Raw genomic sequence first — 15,885 nt, forward strand, 5'->3', positions numbered from 1 at the left:
GTTGAGGCTAGGCGTGCTTTCCTGGGGCCAGGAATTCGTTGCTTTAGTGTATCTCTAGTATTGGAACAACTTGAATTTCGTTTGTACAATTAACGAGATGTCGTGCAAATATTAGTGCCAAATATTAGTGCCAAACTAGTCATATGTGGTTGATCTGATTTCTTTACTAAGAATCAAGTACGTGTTTGCTTCCAAGAAAGCATTTGTGTAGGGTATGAATAATTTGACATTGTTGTTTTAATTCTCAGATCCAAAATGTTACAGATCCAAAAAAAAGAGAGTTGCATGCTTTCTTTCATATATCTGCCTTCCTTTTTTGTGACCACTGTACAAGTTCTGTTCTTATCTGTCTTCGTTCCTTTGGAACATTTTTGCTGTCTTCTTAAATACGATTAACATACTAAGAACTTTGGGATTATGTAACTTTCATTTCCATGGAATGGAATGCTTACCATAATATACAAACATAGAATAAGGGGGTAGATGTGGAATATACCACACCTGCACATTTATGGTTTCCTATCAGCTCTGCCACTAGCTCCACTGCCAAATTCTCAATCTACTCTTTCAATTTCTCTGTACCTTTGCATTTAAAATGTTATGCCATTTGTCACAGATGGCTATTAACAGAATTACAGAAGGAAAACATCACTTTATTCGCCTTGCTTAAATTAATTAATTTATTTATTTATTTATTTATTTATTTATTTATTTATTTATTTATTTATTTATTTATTTATTTATTTATTTATTTATTTATTTATGTTCATTAGATTTTTTTAGCCTGCAACTCTCCGAAGACTTTTGGTGGGGTACAATGGGTAAAGGTAAAGGTATCCCCTGTGCAAGCACCGAGTCATGTCTGACCTTTGGGGTGACGCCCTCTAGCGTTTTCATGGCAGACTCAATGTGGGGTGGTTTGCCAGTGCCTTCCCCAGTCATGACCGTTTACCCCCCAGCAGCAAGCTGGGTACTCATTTTACCGACCTCGGAAGGATGGAAGGCTGAGTCCACCTTGAGCCAGCTGCTGGGATTGAACTCCCAGCCTCATAGGCAGAGCTTTCAGACAACATTTCTGTTGCCTTACCATAAGGTATAATCCCTCCCCCCATCCCTGCAGCCATCCACCCCTCAGAGTGGGATATGCTGGAAGTTACCGTATAGCCTGAGGAGGGCTGGCTTTGACCTCAACCAAAGACCTGGTGGAAGAGCTTCATTTTGCAGGCTCTGGTAACTGATAGATCTGTTACGGCCCTCAGCTCTCCTAGATGCTCATTCTACCAGGTCGGGGCCAGGACTGAAAAGGCCCTTGCCTGGGTTGAGGCCAGGCATGCTTCTATGAGGCCAGGGACCTCCAGTAGATTAGCACCCACAGAGCAAAGTGGCCTGCGGGCGGGGGCATAACGAGACAAGCGGTCCCTCAGGCAGGGCCCAAGCTGCGAATGGCCTTAAAGGTCAATACCTAAACCTTGAACCTGATCAGGGTCAGGACTAGCAACCAATGCAGATGCCTCATCACAGGTTGGATATGGGCCCTCCAAGGTGCACCGGTGAGGACCCTATCTGCTGCATTCTGCACCATCTGGAGTTTCTGGGTCAAGTACAATGGTAGGCCTATGTAGAGCGAGTTACAAAAATCCAGCCTAGAGGTGACCATTGCATGGATCACTGTGCCTAGACAGTCCAGGGGAAGATAGGGTGCTAGTAGTCTTGCCTGGCGAAGGTGGTAAAACGGCATGTGGGCTACCCTTATAACCTGGGCCTCCAAAGAAAGGGAGGTATCCAGAATCTCCCCCAGATTCCTGATTGAGGATGAGATGTTAGGTTGCACCCCAGCAATTTCTAGTTTGTACTGATTAAGTAGGCTGCACCTAAGCAAAGGATGCATTTTATCTAGCATTTTTCTCCATGCTAAAGTGGAATGGCCTAATTTACCACTTGACTTTGAAGGGGAGTGGACAAATTAATGGAAAATAGTTCTTGCTGGGCTATTAAACGTATCCCCATTGTTTTGCTTTCATGTACAAAATCTCACTTAAATTTATCACTATTTGCAACTGATGACAGTTTTCCAACTGGTGACACCTTTACTCTGCCCTATTTATTTTGTCACCGATTGGCAGATTTTTCAAGGTGTGTAAGGCAAGTTAGCATAATTCAATTCTGTGCAGATTTCTTCAAAATAATCCTCACAAAGTAGGCTTTTCTTCTGTTTGACAGTGATTACAATGACAAATCCTATGAAAATGCAGTGAAGTACAATTGGTGCTTCTCTTTTTGTGACAGAAAGTGCCTTATCAGCACTGCTGTATCCTGTAAATTGTCATGCAATAAGGATAGCCCAGGATAGCCTGATCTCATCCGATCTTGGAAGCTAAGCAGGGTCAGCCTTGGTCAGTATTTGGATGGGAGACCATCAAGGAAGTCTGGGGCAGGCACTGACAAACCACCTCTGAACATCTCTTGCCTTGAAAACCCCATGAAATGTTACCTTAAGTCGGCTGCAACTCGGCAGCAAAAAGAGAGGAAAGTCTTCTGTGTGTTCATTTTGATTTATGTGTATAATAATACCATGGTGTTGTGGAATATTAATATGTATGTATATGTGCATAAATTTGTAGGTATTCGATCGTGAAGTGCACAAATACTGGGGAGCGCTTTATTGTGGCTGCAGATAGAGTTCCATCTATAGCTGCTGTCTTGGATACAGAGTTTGATGTGATTTCAACATGTAAAGGTAGATGCTTTAATACTTGGAATTTAAGAGATCTCAGATGTGTGTTTAAAAACTGGTCTAGTGTATTATCATTTGTTGACTAACTAGTGAGCACTACTTGCGTTCAGAGATCTTATTTAGTACATTTAATTGAATAGTAATTTGTCTCAGAAGATAAACTCAGTTATTCTACTTTAGGAGTTGCCATTGAGGTAATCCTTGGGTGTCTTTTTTTAGTGGTGCTGTTGATTTTGCTTTCCATTACAGAAATTTTCTGATTGTTCTTTAAACTTTATTTATTGTATTTATATTATACTAGTAATCAAGCCCGCTGCAGCTAAATGCAGCGGGCGCTAGACCACGGAGCCTCCGCAGCCGTGCGGAGCGCGGTTGCCGGGGCTCTGTGTGTCAGGGGGCTGACGCTGCGAGAGGCGCTTTGCGCCTCTCGCCGCTTCAGCCCACCGGGCAGGGAGCCCCCGGCAGCCGCGCAGAGAGCAGCTGCCAGGGGCTCCCTTGCTGGCGGCCTGACGCATCGGAGGCGCTTCGCGCCTCCCGACATGTCAGGCCGCCCTCAAGGAAGCAACTACGAGCTCCCTCAAAGGAAGTAATTCTGAAATATGGCCTGGGTCTCTTTGGTTTATTTTTCATTGTTGTTTTCTGTTTGTCTTTTGTATCACAAACCAGTATTTTCAAGAATCTGGTGCAGATACTGAAGACTTGTGGACAGTGACTGGAGTGGGGAGGAGTTAATACATCTGGGCTGCAATCTTACTTTAAAATGTGACCAGAGTTCCATTTCCAACACACAAGATTTGATTCTTATGTTTTTATTTCTGTCTCTTTTTAAATTCAGGGGCAGATTTGGAAGGTGGCACATGTTCACATCCTACAATTCCTGGAAAACTGTCCCCACTTTTACCTGCAAATCATGTGACTATGTCAAAAGGAACAGGATTAGTTCATACAGCCCCAGCTCATGGTATGGAAGATTACAGTGTAGCTTCTCACCACCAACTTCCCATGGTACTGTGGTTTTGCTTGCTTGGTTTTTTAATCTGTGTTTTTCTTTTTCAAAAAACCTTGATGTCAGATATTAATAGACTAGCTTCAAAGCCCATTCGTAAGAACGGGCCTTGAAAAGGACCCCTCCCCTGGCCAGGCAGCTTAAGGTGGCTTTGGGCTGCAGCTCGCAGCCAGATCAAGTGGGGCGGGTGGGGGCTGGCCAGCTCATTAGCAGATCTGAGACAGAGCTCCTTAGCAGGCAGTCAGCAGGCCGGGAGTCCCAGCCTAGCAGGCCAAGAGGCCCTCATTAGCAGGCCCAGCCTAGTAGGCCAAGAGGCCCTCATTAGCAGGCTTTCCACCACAACCTTTTTCCCAGGGCCCCTTACCTGCTACTGGCTCCAGGCACTGAGATGCCTCTGAGAGCAAAGAGGCTAGAGTCCAGGGACAGGGTGGGAGCTGCAGGGGCATGGCCAATCAGGGTGCAGCCAGCAAAGGTGACTGCACCCTGATTGGCCCTATTCCAACTTGGATAGTCAGACACGTTCCACCCCCCAGGCTGTTTCACAAATATATAGAGGAACCATGGATAAGGATGGAGCAAAAAAGAGTAGAAGCTCTTAATGTCATTTTTTTTAGCCTTCCTGAGAGTGGTTAATAACACGTAAAAGGTTTGTATATGTTATTCTGGGTTGGATCTTCTCTGAGGGAAAAGTGATCTCTCCCTCTATTGTTTTCCAAGAGAAATCTGATTCTCCACAGCTCTATTTATTGCTAATTGGGGAGGCAGGGAGAGGACAGGTATTAGAATTTTGCCTTCCCCCTTTCCATTGTATTAGATCTTTTAGCAGCTGAGGGAGGAATGTAGATGGAAGAAGCTACTTGCACAAGTGTCCTAATCCCAGGTGCCCCCAGCCCCCACTTGAATTATACATTGGAAGATCCAGTCATTGTCTTCCAGCATCATGTGTAATTTGGCCCTGGACTTCTGTTCACAGGACTGGTAGGAAAAGAAAGCATGTCTGATTAAGATAACAGAGTGATTCTGTTTTGAAAACTTTTCAATCAAGTGTTGTGAATTCTTAAGTAAACTATTTTTCTGAACCCTTTTGTCACCTGTAGTCAGCTGTCAGCCAATTCTTGGTAGTTCTTTTTCTCCAACAGAAAAACCTTAGGCTGTAGAAAGGACTACAGATTTTGCTCAGTAAAGTGGTAAGATACATGCCAGTATCTCAAACCTCACTTTAGAGAGATTGATTGATTGGTTGATTAATTATATTTATATACTGCCCTCCTCAAAGGGTCAGGGCAAGTTACATCAAACAGGAACAGTTACATCAAACAGGAACAATACACAATACACACAACTCAGTATATAATCTTTAAACCGCTCCTGCGGAGCGGATTAAATATTTGGGTAAGGGCACCTAAGGAGGGCCCTGTCTGTGATGAGGAAGGGTGCCGATAGGTCGCGATTGGTCCCTTGCCGCTGGACTGACCAGTCGCGCCTCCCGACCTGTCCCCCCCAACTCGCCCGCATCTGGACGACCGGCACCATTTTCTGCCTGCCTGTCCGCCCGCAAAGGACCCTTGCTGGCTGCCTGCAGGCCAGGAGCCGCTGCCGCTCCAAAATGCACCCGGCCCACCTTGCCAACGCTCTGCGCGCCTCCCTACTGCCTGCAGGCGCAGCTCGCCCTCCTGACACAGCTGCGACAGCGCCCGACCCAGCGCCGCCTTCCCCCGCGGCACTGGCCCCTCCGGCAGCCGTGCCAGCGCCGCGCCCGCCTTTGCCCGCTGCTCAGAGCTTGGCGCTGGCCCGCAAACCCTCTGGCTGCTGCTGCCACCCGCCGCCGCGCCTGCAACGGCAAGCCCTCCCCCAATGGTGCCGGCTGCGGCAACGGCCCAGCCACCGCCTTGGCCGCCAGCCGCTGCCGCCGGGACAGGCCGTGGCCGCAACGCCGGAGACGCTGCGCCAAGCACATCTGCCCCTTCGCCAATCTGCCGCCGCCGACCACGCTCCACTGCCTGGGACACCTCAGGTAGAGGCTGCACCGCCAAAACACCCACAGGAGCCCTCAGCCAACGCGAGACCGTCTCGCCCCCCCTCCATGACCCACGGTCCGCGCCTGCCCACCCCCAGGCCACACTGCCACCCCCTCCAAACTCCATTGCCACCCTAGCGCCCGCTGTATTTAAGCTGCAGCGGGCTTAATTACTAGTAATACAATAATAACTATAAATTTATGAATAATAGAACATTGGGGAGAACAATAAATCAATGCTTACTGATGGCACGGTGGGTGGGCAAGTCTGCAATGATGGTTGTAGGAGGGAGGTTGTCAGCCTGTGGCTGGACCTGTTGAATGGATTTGCATATCCTGGAAGTATTTTAGCTATTAGAGGGATATGGACAAATGTTTCTATAGCGTTTTCAGATGTATGAGACATACAGCGTAATTACCTTATAGCAATCCTTACAGTAAGCCCTGTTACGGTAGGTCAGTATTCCTCCTTGTATTACAGAAAGGGAGCTGATCTAAGATTGAGTAGCAGATGTAAGGTGAGTTCTTCACAGAAACAGCAGCTGAACCAAGAAATTCCTAATTCAGCTGTCTTTGATCACTTCCTTTTAAAACTTGTCTGATAAAACATTCTCAAGTTTTAAGTATAACCTCAACTAATGTTCTTCTAGGATTGTCTGGTAGATGAAGGTGGACTTTTCACAGAAGCTGCAGGTTCAGAGCTTCAGAATAAAGCTGTTCTTGGAGAAGGAAATGAAATGGGTCTGTATATAATTTCTATTTGAAAGTAGAAGTAGGACATAGCAGAGCTAATTTCCCATTGTGCAAGCTGTGGCAAGTTCACCAGTGATCTTTCTGTGGTTTTCCGCAGTCATTCGGATGCTTCAGGCAGCCAAGAATTTATTGAAGGAAGAGAAATTCACCCACAGTTACCCATATGACTGGAGGACTAAAAAACCAGTGATTATTCGTGCCAGCAAGCAATGGTTCATTAATACAGCGGACCTCAAGGCTCCTGCTCAGGTAGTAGGCAGACCCTCTGAATCTTTCATTCTTGCTAAATTCAGATGTAATTTTCACTATTCAGAATGTTTTCATCTTGTTCTAAATTCCAGTAGGTAACATCCAGAGGAGAACGAAGATATATGAAGGCTGTGGGTTAGATTCTAAGGCATTTCTGTATATTCAAAGGATAGCAGGATTTCTGTGGATTTATCACTCAAGTCCCGTCCCGTCCCCCCCCTTCTGTATCACATTCCATGCTTTTGGTAGCCAACTTGGTGTAGTGGTTAAGGGCGGCAGTTTCTAATCTGGCTAGCTGGGTTTGATTCCGCTCTCCCCCACATGCAGCCAGCTGGGTGACCTCGGGTTCGCCACAGCATTGATAAAGCTGTTCTGACTGAGCAGTCATATCAGGGTTCTCTAAGCCTCACCTACCTCACAAGGTGTCTGTGGTGGGGAGAGCAATGGGAAGGTGATTGTAAGCCACTACGAAACCCCTGGTAGAGAAAAGCTGCATATAAGAACCAACTCTTCTTCAAGCATGGGGGCAGAAATATATGGGCTAAGAAACAACCCTTCTACAAGATGACAGAATTTGGGACCCACCCAGGAAGGCACAAGTTAGGGTTGCCAGATTCCTCTTGGCTGCTGAATGAGGTTGAGGGGGAAACCAGATCCAGGTTGGGGAACTCCTGGAAATTTGGGGGTGAAGCTTGGGAAGGACAGAGACCTCAGCTAGGATACAATGCCATAGAGTCCACCCCCCAAAGCACCCATTTTCTCCAGGGAATCTGATCTTTGTAGTCTAGAGATTAGCTGTATTTCTGGACCATTCCCAGGTCCCACCAGGAAGTTGACATCTCTTTAATCTAGTCCTTTGGCAACTTGAAACATGTGGTAACTATTGTTTGCCAGACTGTTTAAGAGAGAATTTAAAATCACCCAGAACAGATATCTAGATGTACTTGTGCAGCTCCTAAGGTACATATTTGAACCATGTAGAGTATTGGGCCTCATGTTTCTGTACCCACAGCTCCTATAAATGTGAAGGGAACACATGAATATATAGTATTTATTTCAGAAATACAGTTATAAGATTTTGTTGTGTTCAAATTCTGGGAATGGAAGAACATGCTGTTGTAAAGTTTGGTATTTGTAGCACAGTTTTATGGCAAAATAGTGTCTTTGCTTCTCTGTGACCTTTTGTCAAACTCCATGGCTTTTTCTGGCTGTTTTATAGGAGGCCCTAAAGAAAGTTAAATGTGTCCCAACTTCAGGAACGAATAGAATGCTGGATATGTTGGACAGAAGAAATTACTGGTGTATATCCAGACAGAGGCGCTGGGGAGTTCCCATCCCAGTTTTTTACCATAAGACAACAAGTGAACCCTTAATCAACAGGTATGTATTTTATAGGCATTTGGTTATTTCAAAATGTAATGTGGTTTGGGGGTTTTGTGTATGACAACAATTGGCAAGGGGAATACTTTGAAACAACGTACTTTGGCCTTGTGATCTGGCTTTGGGGGAACCGTGCAGGTAATACCATTTCCATGCTTGCTTCATCAGTATGGTAATTTGCATAAGAATTAACTCGGGAAATGCTGCATCCCAAGTGACAGTAAGCTGTGTCCAAGTCTGTGTTCTTTAGTCAAAGGGAGCTCTTAGATTGCCCTCTTAGATTTATATTTGGGTCTGCATGGGATGGATGAAGTGAAGGGGGGAACTCCTGTGGTTAAAAGTTGGCCATAGATATGGAAGTTTGTGCATACACAGGGGGCCACAGGATTGGCATTTTATACAACTAAGCCTCAGTGTGATTAAAAAGGAGACCACAAGTAAAGAATTGTTTATTTTATATAATAAAGTGCCCTTCATTGTGATGAACAGGGTATGTGTGAAGGGAGGGCTTTTGGGTTTCAAAGGCCTGCACACACACACACACACTTTGTAGTCTCACTACAGAATGTTTGTGGAGGACTGCCAGCTAGGCTATCCAGTGTTGAAGATGGAAGCCTCTCAAAAGCAGTGTGGGCATCATTTTTCTCCACAGAAGTGAGGGTTTACCCTTCACTAGTATGGCAGATTTGTGGGACGCAGGATATACCTGATGACTCCGGATGTTGGGAATGTCTGTCCAGCCTGAGTAGTTCTGCCCTATTTCCAGCTCATATTAGTTGGTATTTGTGAAGGAGCAAAGAGCCCATGGAACTACCAGTGTTTTCTTGAGCATAGAGAGGAAAGGAAAGGTTCATAGACCAGTTTGTATCATTGGATTGAAGAGGTTGTGCTGGGTTTGCCTGTAAAAGAACCAGGCCTGTTCTTCACTGTCATTTGGCCAGGGCCCCCATAGTTCACTTGCCATCTTTGGCACAAAAAGCAGTTGACACTGCTCAGGGACAGTGCTAGTTCACCTTTTTACAGCATTGCTGGGCAGAACCTGGCCAGAATCCAAAATCTCTTCCAATACAGGCAGTATTAGAGACCCCTCAGGAGCTATAGACTCTGTATAAAAAGACTCATTATCTCTCTGCTTTGCATGGTTCCTGCCAGTTTTCATGGAGGAAAGGGTGAGCCATGCTAAACATTATGATGAGGACAAACCGCTTTCATTCTTATTTCCTCATAGTGCTTCTTAATATGCTAGGGTTCTCTTGAACATTGTCTTGATATAGTCAAGGCTTTGTTGTGCAATACTTGATCATCCAGAACGCTCCTGGGCAGCTGGCCTGTTTGTTTGCTCCTGAATAGGAAGACCGTGTGGCTCAAGGGGAAGGAGGAGGGTTCTCCCAAGCCTGGGAGCTGTCAAAATGCTATTCACTGTAGATCTTTTTGAGTATGGAGCAGGACGGAGCAATAAACTTGAGGGTCTGTTATATTTCATTAACCTGAACCCCCCTTTTGCCTCTGAGTGCTGCATAATGAAGCGTCTACATCTATACATGTTTAGAAATCTAGACTTCTTTTTTAACTTCTGCTAGTGTGTGTGTAGTTGTAGGCCCTTTCATAATTGAGGCTTCATACATTAGTAGTAAGAATAATGTCCTCTTGCCCATTGTTGTGTGGTTTGCTGTCTGGCCAATGGGATTGAAATAAAGCTGTGCTAGTTGCTCCGCCTGACAGACAGAGTTCCAAATACACATGGTTAGAGATCCCTTCCTACATCTTTTCAGAAAAAGGGAAGTGAGAAGATGAATGCCAAATGATTACATTTGCAGTGCTGTTCCTCTCTCAGCGTTCATTGGAGTGTGGCAGGTCATCCATGTCTTTGCAGCTTGTCTCAGATGCACAGCTGCATGTGCCCTGCATGTGTGATGGCCACAGAGGCTCACTGGGTGACCTTGGGCTTGAGTGGCTATTCAAACCTGGTTTCTCAGATCCTGGTCTAAAACTATCCACCATACAGGTTTTCATGGGATGGCTGATGTTGAATTGTAGCAAGCAGCTAGACATGGGTGAGTTATACAGGTTGCATGGTAACAAGGTACCTGGTGGTTGTTGCCAGGTCTGGCTCTGAAGATTTCTCCATCAAAAAGACTAAAAACAGTTCTGGAAAGAGCCCTGTCCCCTTTTCCAGTCTTTTACTCATTGAGGTTTGAATTCTATCAATACTGTTGTGTTTGTTTAGCATTGGCCACAGAGAGCATTCATTTCTTAAAGCTATGTGTGCTGCTTCTATTAATTTGGAGGGTTTTATCATCAAGATATACTTAGGCATTTTTCAGGTTTGTGGAAATATCGGTTTTGTCTGTTCATGGCTCAAATCTGTAGATTTAAGTATGCACAGATTTGGATAAGCAGAGGAAGGAACAACAGTATGGAGCAGGAGGGGAAAGAGAAGGGAGGTTTGCAGATGTAGTGCAGAAAGTGCTACTTAGAGGATGTGGGGAAGGAAGGATTAACAGGAAATGAGTCAAAAAGAAAACATGGTTCAATTATACTGTGACTCTCCTCAGTTTATGGTCCTTTTAAATTAGTAAAAAGTTTTGATAAGTTATTTATGTATGTGTGATATTGACTCTCTTAAAATGATTGCACTGTCTTAGTCCAAGATTTACATGAAGGGTGAAGAAAAGTAAAACTTTTCACTATTATCCTCTAAAAAAGGACTCCGCTGCTTCATGAGCATGTTTTACGCACACTCTCTTAAAACAGATATGAAAAATCCTGGTTGGGGAGGGAAGGGTCTGCGGGCCATACTATTGGTGACCGTTTCGGGGGAGATAACTGAATAACTAGAATGCTGGAGGAAGTCTCCCTTGGAGAATGTGCGGATGAAAATTCTAAAAGTGGACTTTTTGGGGTAGGGAGTGGAATTGTTGCTCGAAACTCAGAAGCAGTATTCTCTGGGAAGTGTTTGAGGTTAGTTTACACCTGTTTCCATGTTCCTTTGTTTAGCAACTTTTGAGACTGTAATTGGATTAATATTTTGATAGTTTCTTTTATTTAAGGAAGTTTTTTTTTCTTGTGCCTTGTTCGGTCTGCTGTTTAAAAATACTTAAAAATGAGTGGAAGAAAAAGAAAAAAAGAAGCCAGACAAGAAAGAAAAGAACAATATACACCATATATGCACTATGAAAAAAAACTTCTTGCATTCCCCCGCCTTTCACGGGAAAGAAGGGAATTAGGAGTTAGGAGTTAATAATTACTAAAAGGAAACAAACCCAAACCAAGCTTGCCTCAGGTAATTTTCTCTGTTGTTTGGTGACATAAAGGAGTTGGGAATCTTAAATCTGTCTTTTCCCTCCTTTCAAAGGAGTTTGAATCATGCTTCATCTATGATATATAAAAGCATTTTATAGGTTTTAAAAAATCTTACTAGTTTGCTTTTGTGAATTGCCAGTGTTCTGATTTGATAGATCTTATAATTCATTCTCTTCTGGGTGACAACCTAAAATGTTTGCACCAAGAGAGCCAGTTTGGTGTAGTGGTTAGGAGCACTGACTTCTAATCTGGCAAGCCAGGTTTGATTCCCTGCTCTCCCACATGCAGCCATCTGGGTGACCTTGGGCTCACCACAGCACTTGATAAAGCTGTTCTGACCGAGCAGTGATATCAGGCCTCTCTCAACCTCACCCACCTCACAGGCGTATATGTTTTGGGGACAGGAAAGGACAGGAAACTGTTGTGGGGACAATTGTAAGCCACTTTGAGTCTCCTTCAAGTAGAGAAAAGCGGCGTATAAGAACCAACTCTTCTTCTTCTAAATATAAATGGAAGTGTTGTTTAGAGCAGGTGTAGGCCAAAGGTAAATTGGCATCCGATTTCTGGTGAACCATTCAGTACCCGCTGGGATTATCGCAAAGTGTGCAGCATTCGGTGACCTTGTTCCAATACGCATAGCACTCTAGCTCCAGAGTGCATGCTTGAGACCATTGGAGGGAGATTAGTTCATCTGCTCCAAGGGTTAAGAGAATGTGCTTTGTTTGCACTTTTCCTTAGCAGATTAAAAACACACCTGTGACTTTTGGGGATCATAGTAGTGTGCATATACATGCCATACGTCTGCTCTAAGGATCCTGTGACCTCTGATAATGAATGCTGATGATCATCTGTTGCATCAAATTCTTTCACAGGGCCAAGTGAATCTTGATAGGCCTAGTTTGCATTTATCTCAGGAAGCAAATCTTGAAATGTAAGCTTAAGAAGCAATCTGTAGAATCATACATGCCCTCCCTTCTGCCTTCCCCCTCCTAAGCACAAATTCTGCCAGTTGAATGTGGCTATGCACTGAAACTCCTATGGACTAATATATATGGTAGTCTTCTATATCATCAGACTCCAGTTGAGCCAGTGTAGTGTAGCTTTTAGGCAGCCTTTCTCAACGTTTTTATTGTTGAGAAACTCCTGGTATATTCTTTAGGCTTCAAGAAACCCCATCAGTGGCATGATCATAGAGAATGTGGTGGGAAGCATAGCTGTGTACACACCTTGGGCCCCTCCCCTCCCCACCCTCTCTAGACATTGGCCCTTTTAGGAAGGGGTTGACATGACCATATATGGTCATATCACATAGTAAATATTTGACAGATTTAAAAAAATATATTTAAAATGAATTGACTCCCAGCAATTCAGGAATCCCAGGGCCAACAAGTAACCCCAGGGTTTCACAAAATCCTGGCTCTGAAAGCCTGTGTTAGAGTGTGGAACTAAAATCTAGGAGAACCCAGGGTTGAATGCCATGGCAACTCACTGGGTGGCAGGTCGTAGAATTCGTGGCTCACAGACTCAGGCTCTACTATGTAAATATCAGTAACTGTAAACCATGCACTGTAAACCAGTGGTCCCCAACCCCCGGTCCGGGGACCGGTGCCGGTCCGTGAATCAGTCGGTACTGGGCCGTGGCTCCTCCTTGTCCTCCTGCCCAGCTGCTGCCTCAGGGGCTGCCCTGACTGCTGCTGGCTCATTTTTCATACTCTCCCGCGGCCGCCATGGCTGGGGCTCCTCCTCAGCATGGCACTGCGCAGCTGCTGCTGGCAAGAGCCCCCCCCCCAGTGGGAGGCGGGAAGTCAGGGGCACTGATGGGAAAGAAAGTGGAGCAGGGGCTCAGGCAGCGGTGACGTCCCTCAGCAAAAGACTATCCCCCCGGGCCTCAGTAAAATTGTCAAGCGTTGACCGGTCCCTGGTGATAAAAAGGTTGGGGAACACTGCTGTAAACCATTCTGGCCTATCTTGGAAATATAATAATACTTCTTGATAAACAATTGTAGTGTAGTGATTGGAGTGTTGGACTAGAAGACCCAGTTTCAGATCCTCACTCTACCATGACAACTCCCTGAATGAACTTGGGCTAGTCACTCTCTCTCAGCCTAACTTGGCCCCCAAAGTTGTTATGAGGATAATATGGAGGACAGGAGACTGATGTAAGTTTCTTTGGGTCTCCATTGGAAAGAATGTCCAGATTGTTATTGTTGTTAGGTGTGAAATCGTGTCCGACCCATCGCGACCCCATGTCCAGATATAACTGTCTAAATATGTAACCCACATAGTTAGATGAGGGTTAAGAGCTAAGTGGTAGAGCATGTGCTTCCCATGCACGGGATCTCGGACTAGAAAAGTCCTCTGATTCGGGTCCTTGGAGGATTGCTGCCAGTCAGGGTAGGTAGCAGTGTGCTGGATGGACTAACCAGTGGTTCTTCATGTAAACTGAAGACATAAGCTAACACAATCCCTGGAGATTTTCTTGTGTGCTGAGATTTTAACTTTGCAGATAATTGATGTACAATTGGTGGGGAAATATATTATAGAAAGGATTCGTTCTCTGTTTTAGTTCATGACATCAGAAAGTCATAATTTATGTTCTTTTTATGGTGCTTATGAACATGTATTGCACATATTACAGGAAATGGCTTCTTATAGTCTCCCAGTTGAATCAGAAATTCTGGTAGTCATATGACCTCTCAGATTTATATATGATCAAGGCTGAAAGCAAAATAAGCATTTCTAAGAGTCCATATAAAATTCCTGCCCCAATATTACAGGCACAGATGTGACAAAGGAGAAAGACACTGAATGGCAAGCTTGAATTCCTTTTGGAAAATAGTTGTTTGAGTTATTTTATGGGGCGAGAAAAGTATATATTGCTGTGTTAGTTTTTTAAAAGGACAGTGTGCTAACAAAAAACAACACAACTCATTAATATATTTCCTTCTGAAAACATTTTTTTTGTTTTTATGCATAAATTGCCACTTGGGTGTTTGAAACATTGCTGCTGAATGACTCTCATGTTTATCCTAGCCCAGTTACAGATCCAAAGTGCTTCTCTTACAATCTTAAGCTAGTGGCAGTTTTTCAAGTAAATCAGAAGCTTTACATTTGTTTGCGTTACAGCATTCATTCATACATTATTATAAATGATGATGATTATACAAGAAGGCATGCACAGTAAGATTCAAGAGTGGCCTTTAAGTATTTATAAAACACTTTTTCTTCAGTCTGAACTACCGTCATCTTCTTCGCATACCAGCTCATTTCCCCCCAACGTATCTTGTGTGTAACTTGCTGAATAGTGAAAGTATTCCATGTAGTGGTGAAAGTATTCAGTGTATTGGCCTACAGAAATGACAGGCAAACTTAGGAAGCACAGTCTGTCAAATCATAGGTCATTACCCTGGACATCAGGTTTGAACAGTAACGTTGATTAGTTCTGTGTCCCTTTGCTGCCTTCTTCATAGGACATACATTTCTATGCTTGCGTAAGACAAAGAAAATGCATTGGAATAAAAACAGTATGTTCCATAGAGCACATGTATATGTACATAATATATATAACCAGGATGGGGAATTTGTCTGATCGTAGTTCTACACTTCGTCCTGATAAGCAGATGTTCTTCAGTCAATATCTACTCCAAGTCTGGTCAGTGGCCTTCAAAAGTAACAGCACCTCCACTGGAAATTTGTCCAGTCCACATGGAGTTGCTGTTACACTTGACAACACTGTTTGAACAGCACCTGTTTCATGTCCACCATATTGTCCATGAGTGCTCCTGTTGCAGCTAGCTTGAAATAAGAAAGTTATTTCCCCCCTGGCAAGTAAGCAAGGTTGTGAGTGAAAAGGGGATACTCTTGTTTGGGGTGACATTGCAGAAACCATACAATGTTTTACTTTAATGTCTTTATGACATACCTTTTAACTTGCAAACTGGACATTAATAGTTATTATTTTTTCCTTTCCCTTCCCCCTATGTTTATATGTCTCTCATCATCTAATGACACACCAGACCCCTCAAGCATAGTACTGAAAAACTGGACCGTGAAGCAGCAGGGTCCTGGTAGTTTACTGAGGATTTAAAAGAAAAGCAAGTTAACAGAAACAACATGTTAATGCAGATCAAGAAGCAGGCTTATTCTTTTTTGAGTAGTGTTGTGATTAAGGCACTGAGATTTCTCCTTCAAATCATAAGAGTTTTTAAACTTCCATATAAATGAAAATTATTATGGAAAAATTATGCCTTTGATATTGACTACCGGTTGCATTAAGGATTGAGATGTTATACCATACAAAGACATTTCTTTAAAGTATCAATGGATTCACAGCCTTCATTTATGGAACCATAATGGAACCATATATTTCCTGTATATTGAAGTAGCAGCAGCTGTCTTGATTCATCTTGCTTAAATTTAATGCAGTCAAAAGCTAGGGACCAG

At 44.0% G+C, this 15,885-nt stretch overlaps 1 protein-coding gene across 1 annotated transcript in view; it reads left to right on the top strand.

Annotated features, from left to right (window-relative positions):
• IARS2 (isoleucyl-tRNA synthetase 2, mitochondrial) overlaps positions 1 to 15,885 on the top strand; it is a 44,770-nt gene that overhangs the window by 6,817 nt on the left and 22,068 nt on the right. Inside the window, exons 8-12 of the mRNA XM_077339817.1 lie at positions 2,622 to 2,737; positions 3,570 to 3,739; positions 6,408 to 6,498; positions 6,608 to 6,759; positions 7,979 to 8,139. Of these exons, the coding sequence (XP_077195932.1) occupies positions 2,622 to 2,737; positions 3,570 to 3,739; positions 6,408 to 6,498; positions 6,608 to 6,759; positions 7,979 to 8,139 (690 nt within the window). The remainder of the gene's footprint in view (positions 1 to 2,621; positions 2,738 to 3,569; positions 3,740 to 6,407; positions 6,499 to 6,607; positions 6,760 to 7,978; positions 8,140 to 15,885) is intronic.

The sequence above is a fragment of the Paroedura picta genome, chromosome 1 (genome assembly GCF_049243985.1).
Source record: "Paroedura picta isolate Pp20150507F chromosome 1, Ppicta_v3.0, whole genome shotgun sequence".
Taxonomy (NCBI): domain Eukaryota; kingdom Metazoa; phylum Chordata; class Lepidosauria; order Squamata; family Gekkonidae; genus Paroedura; species Paroedura picta.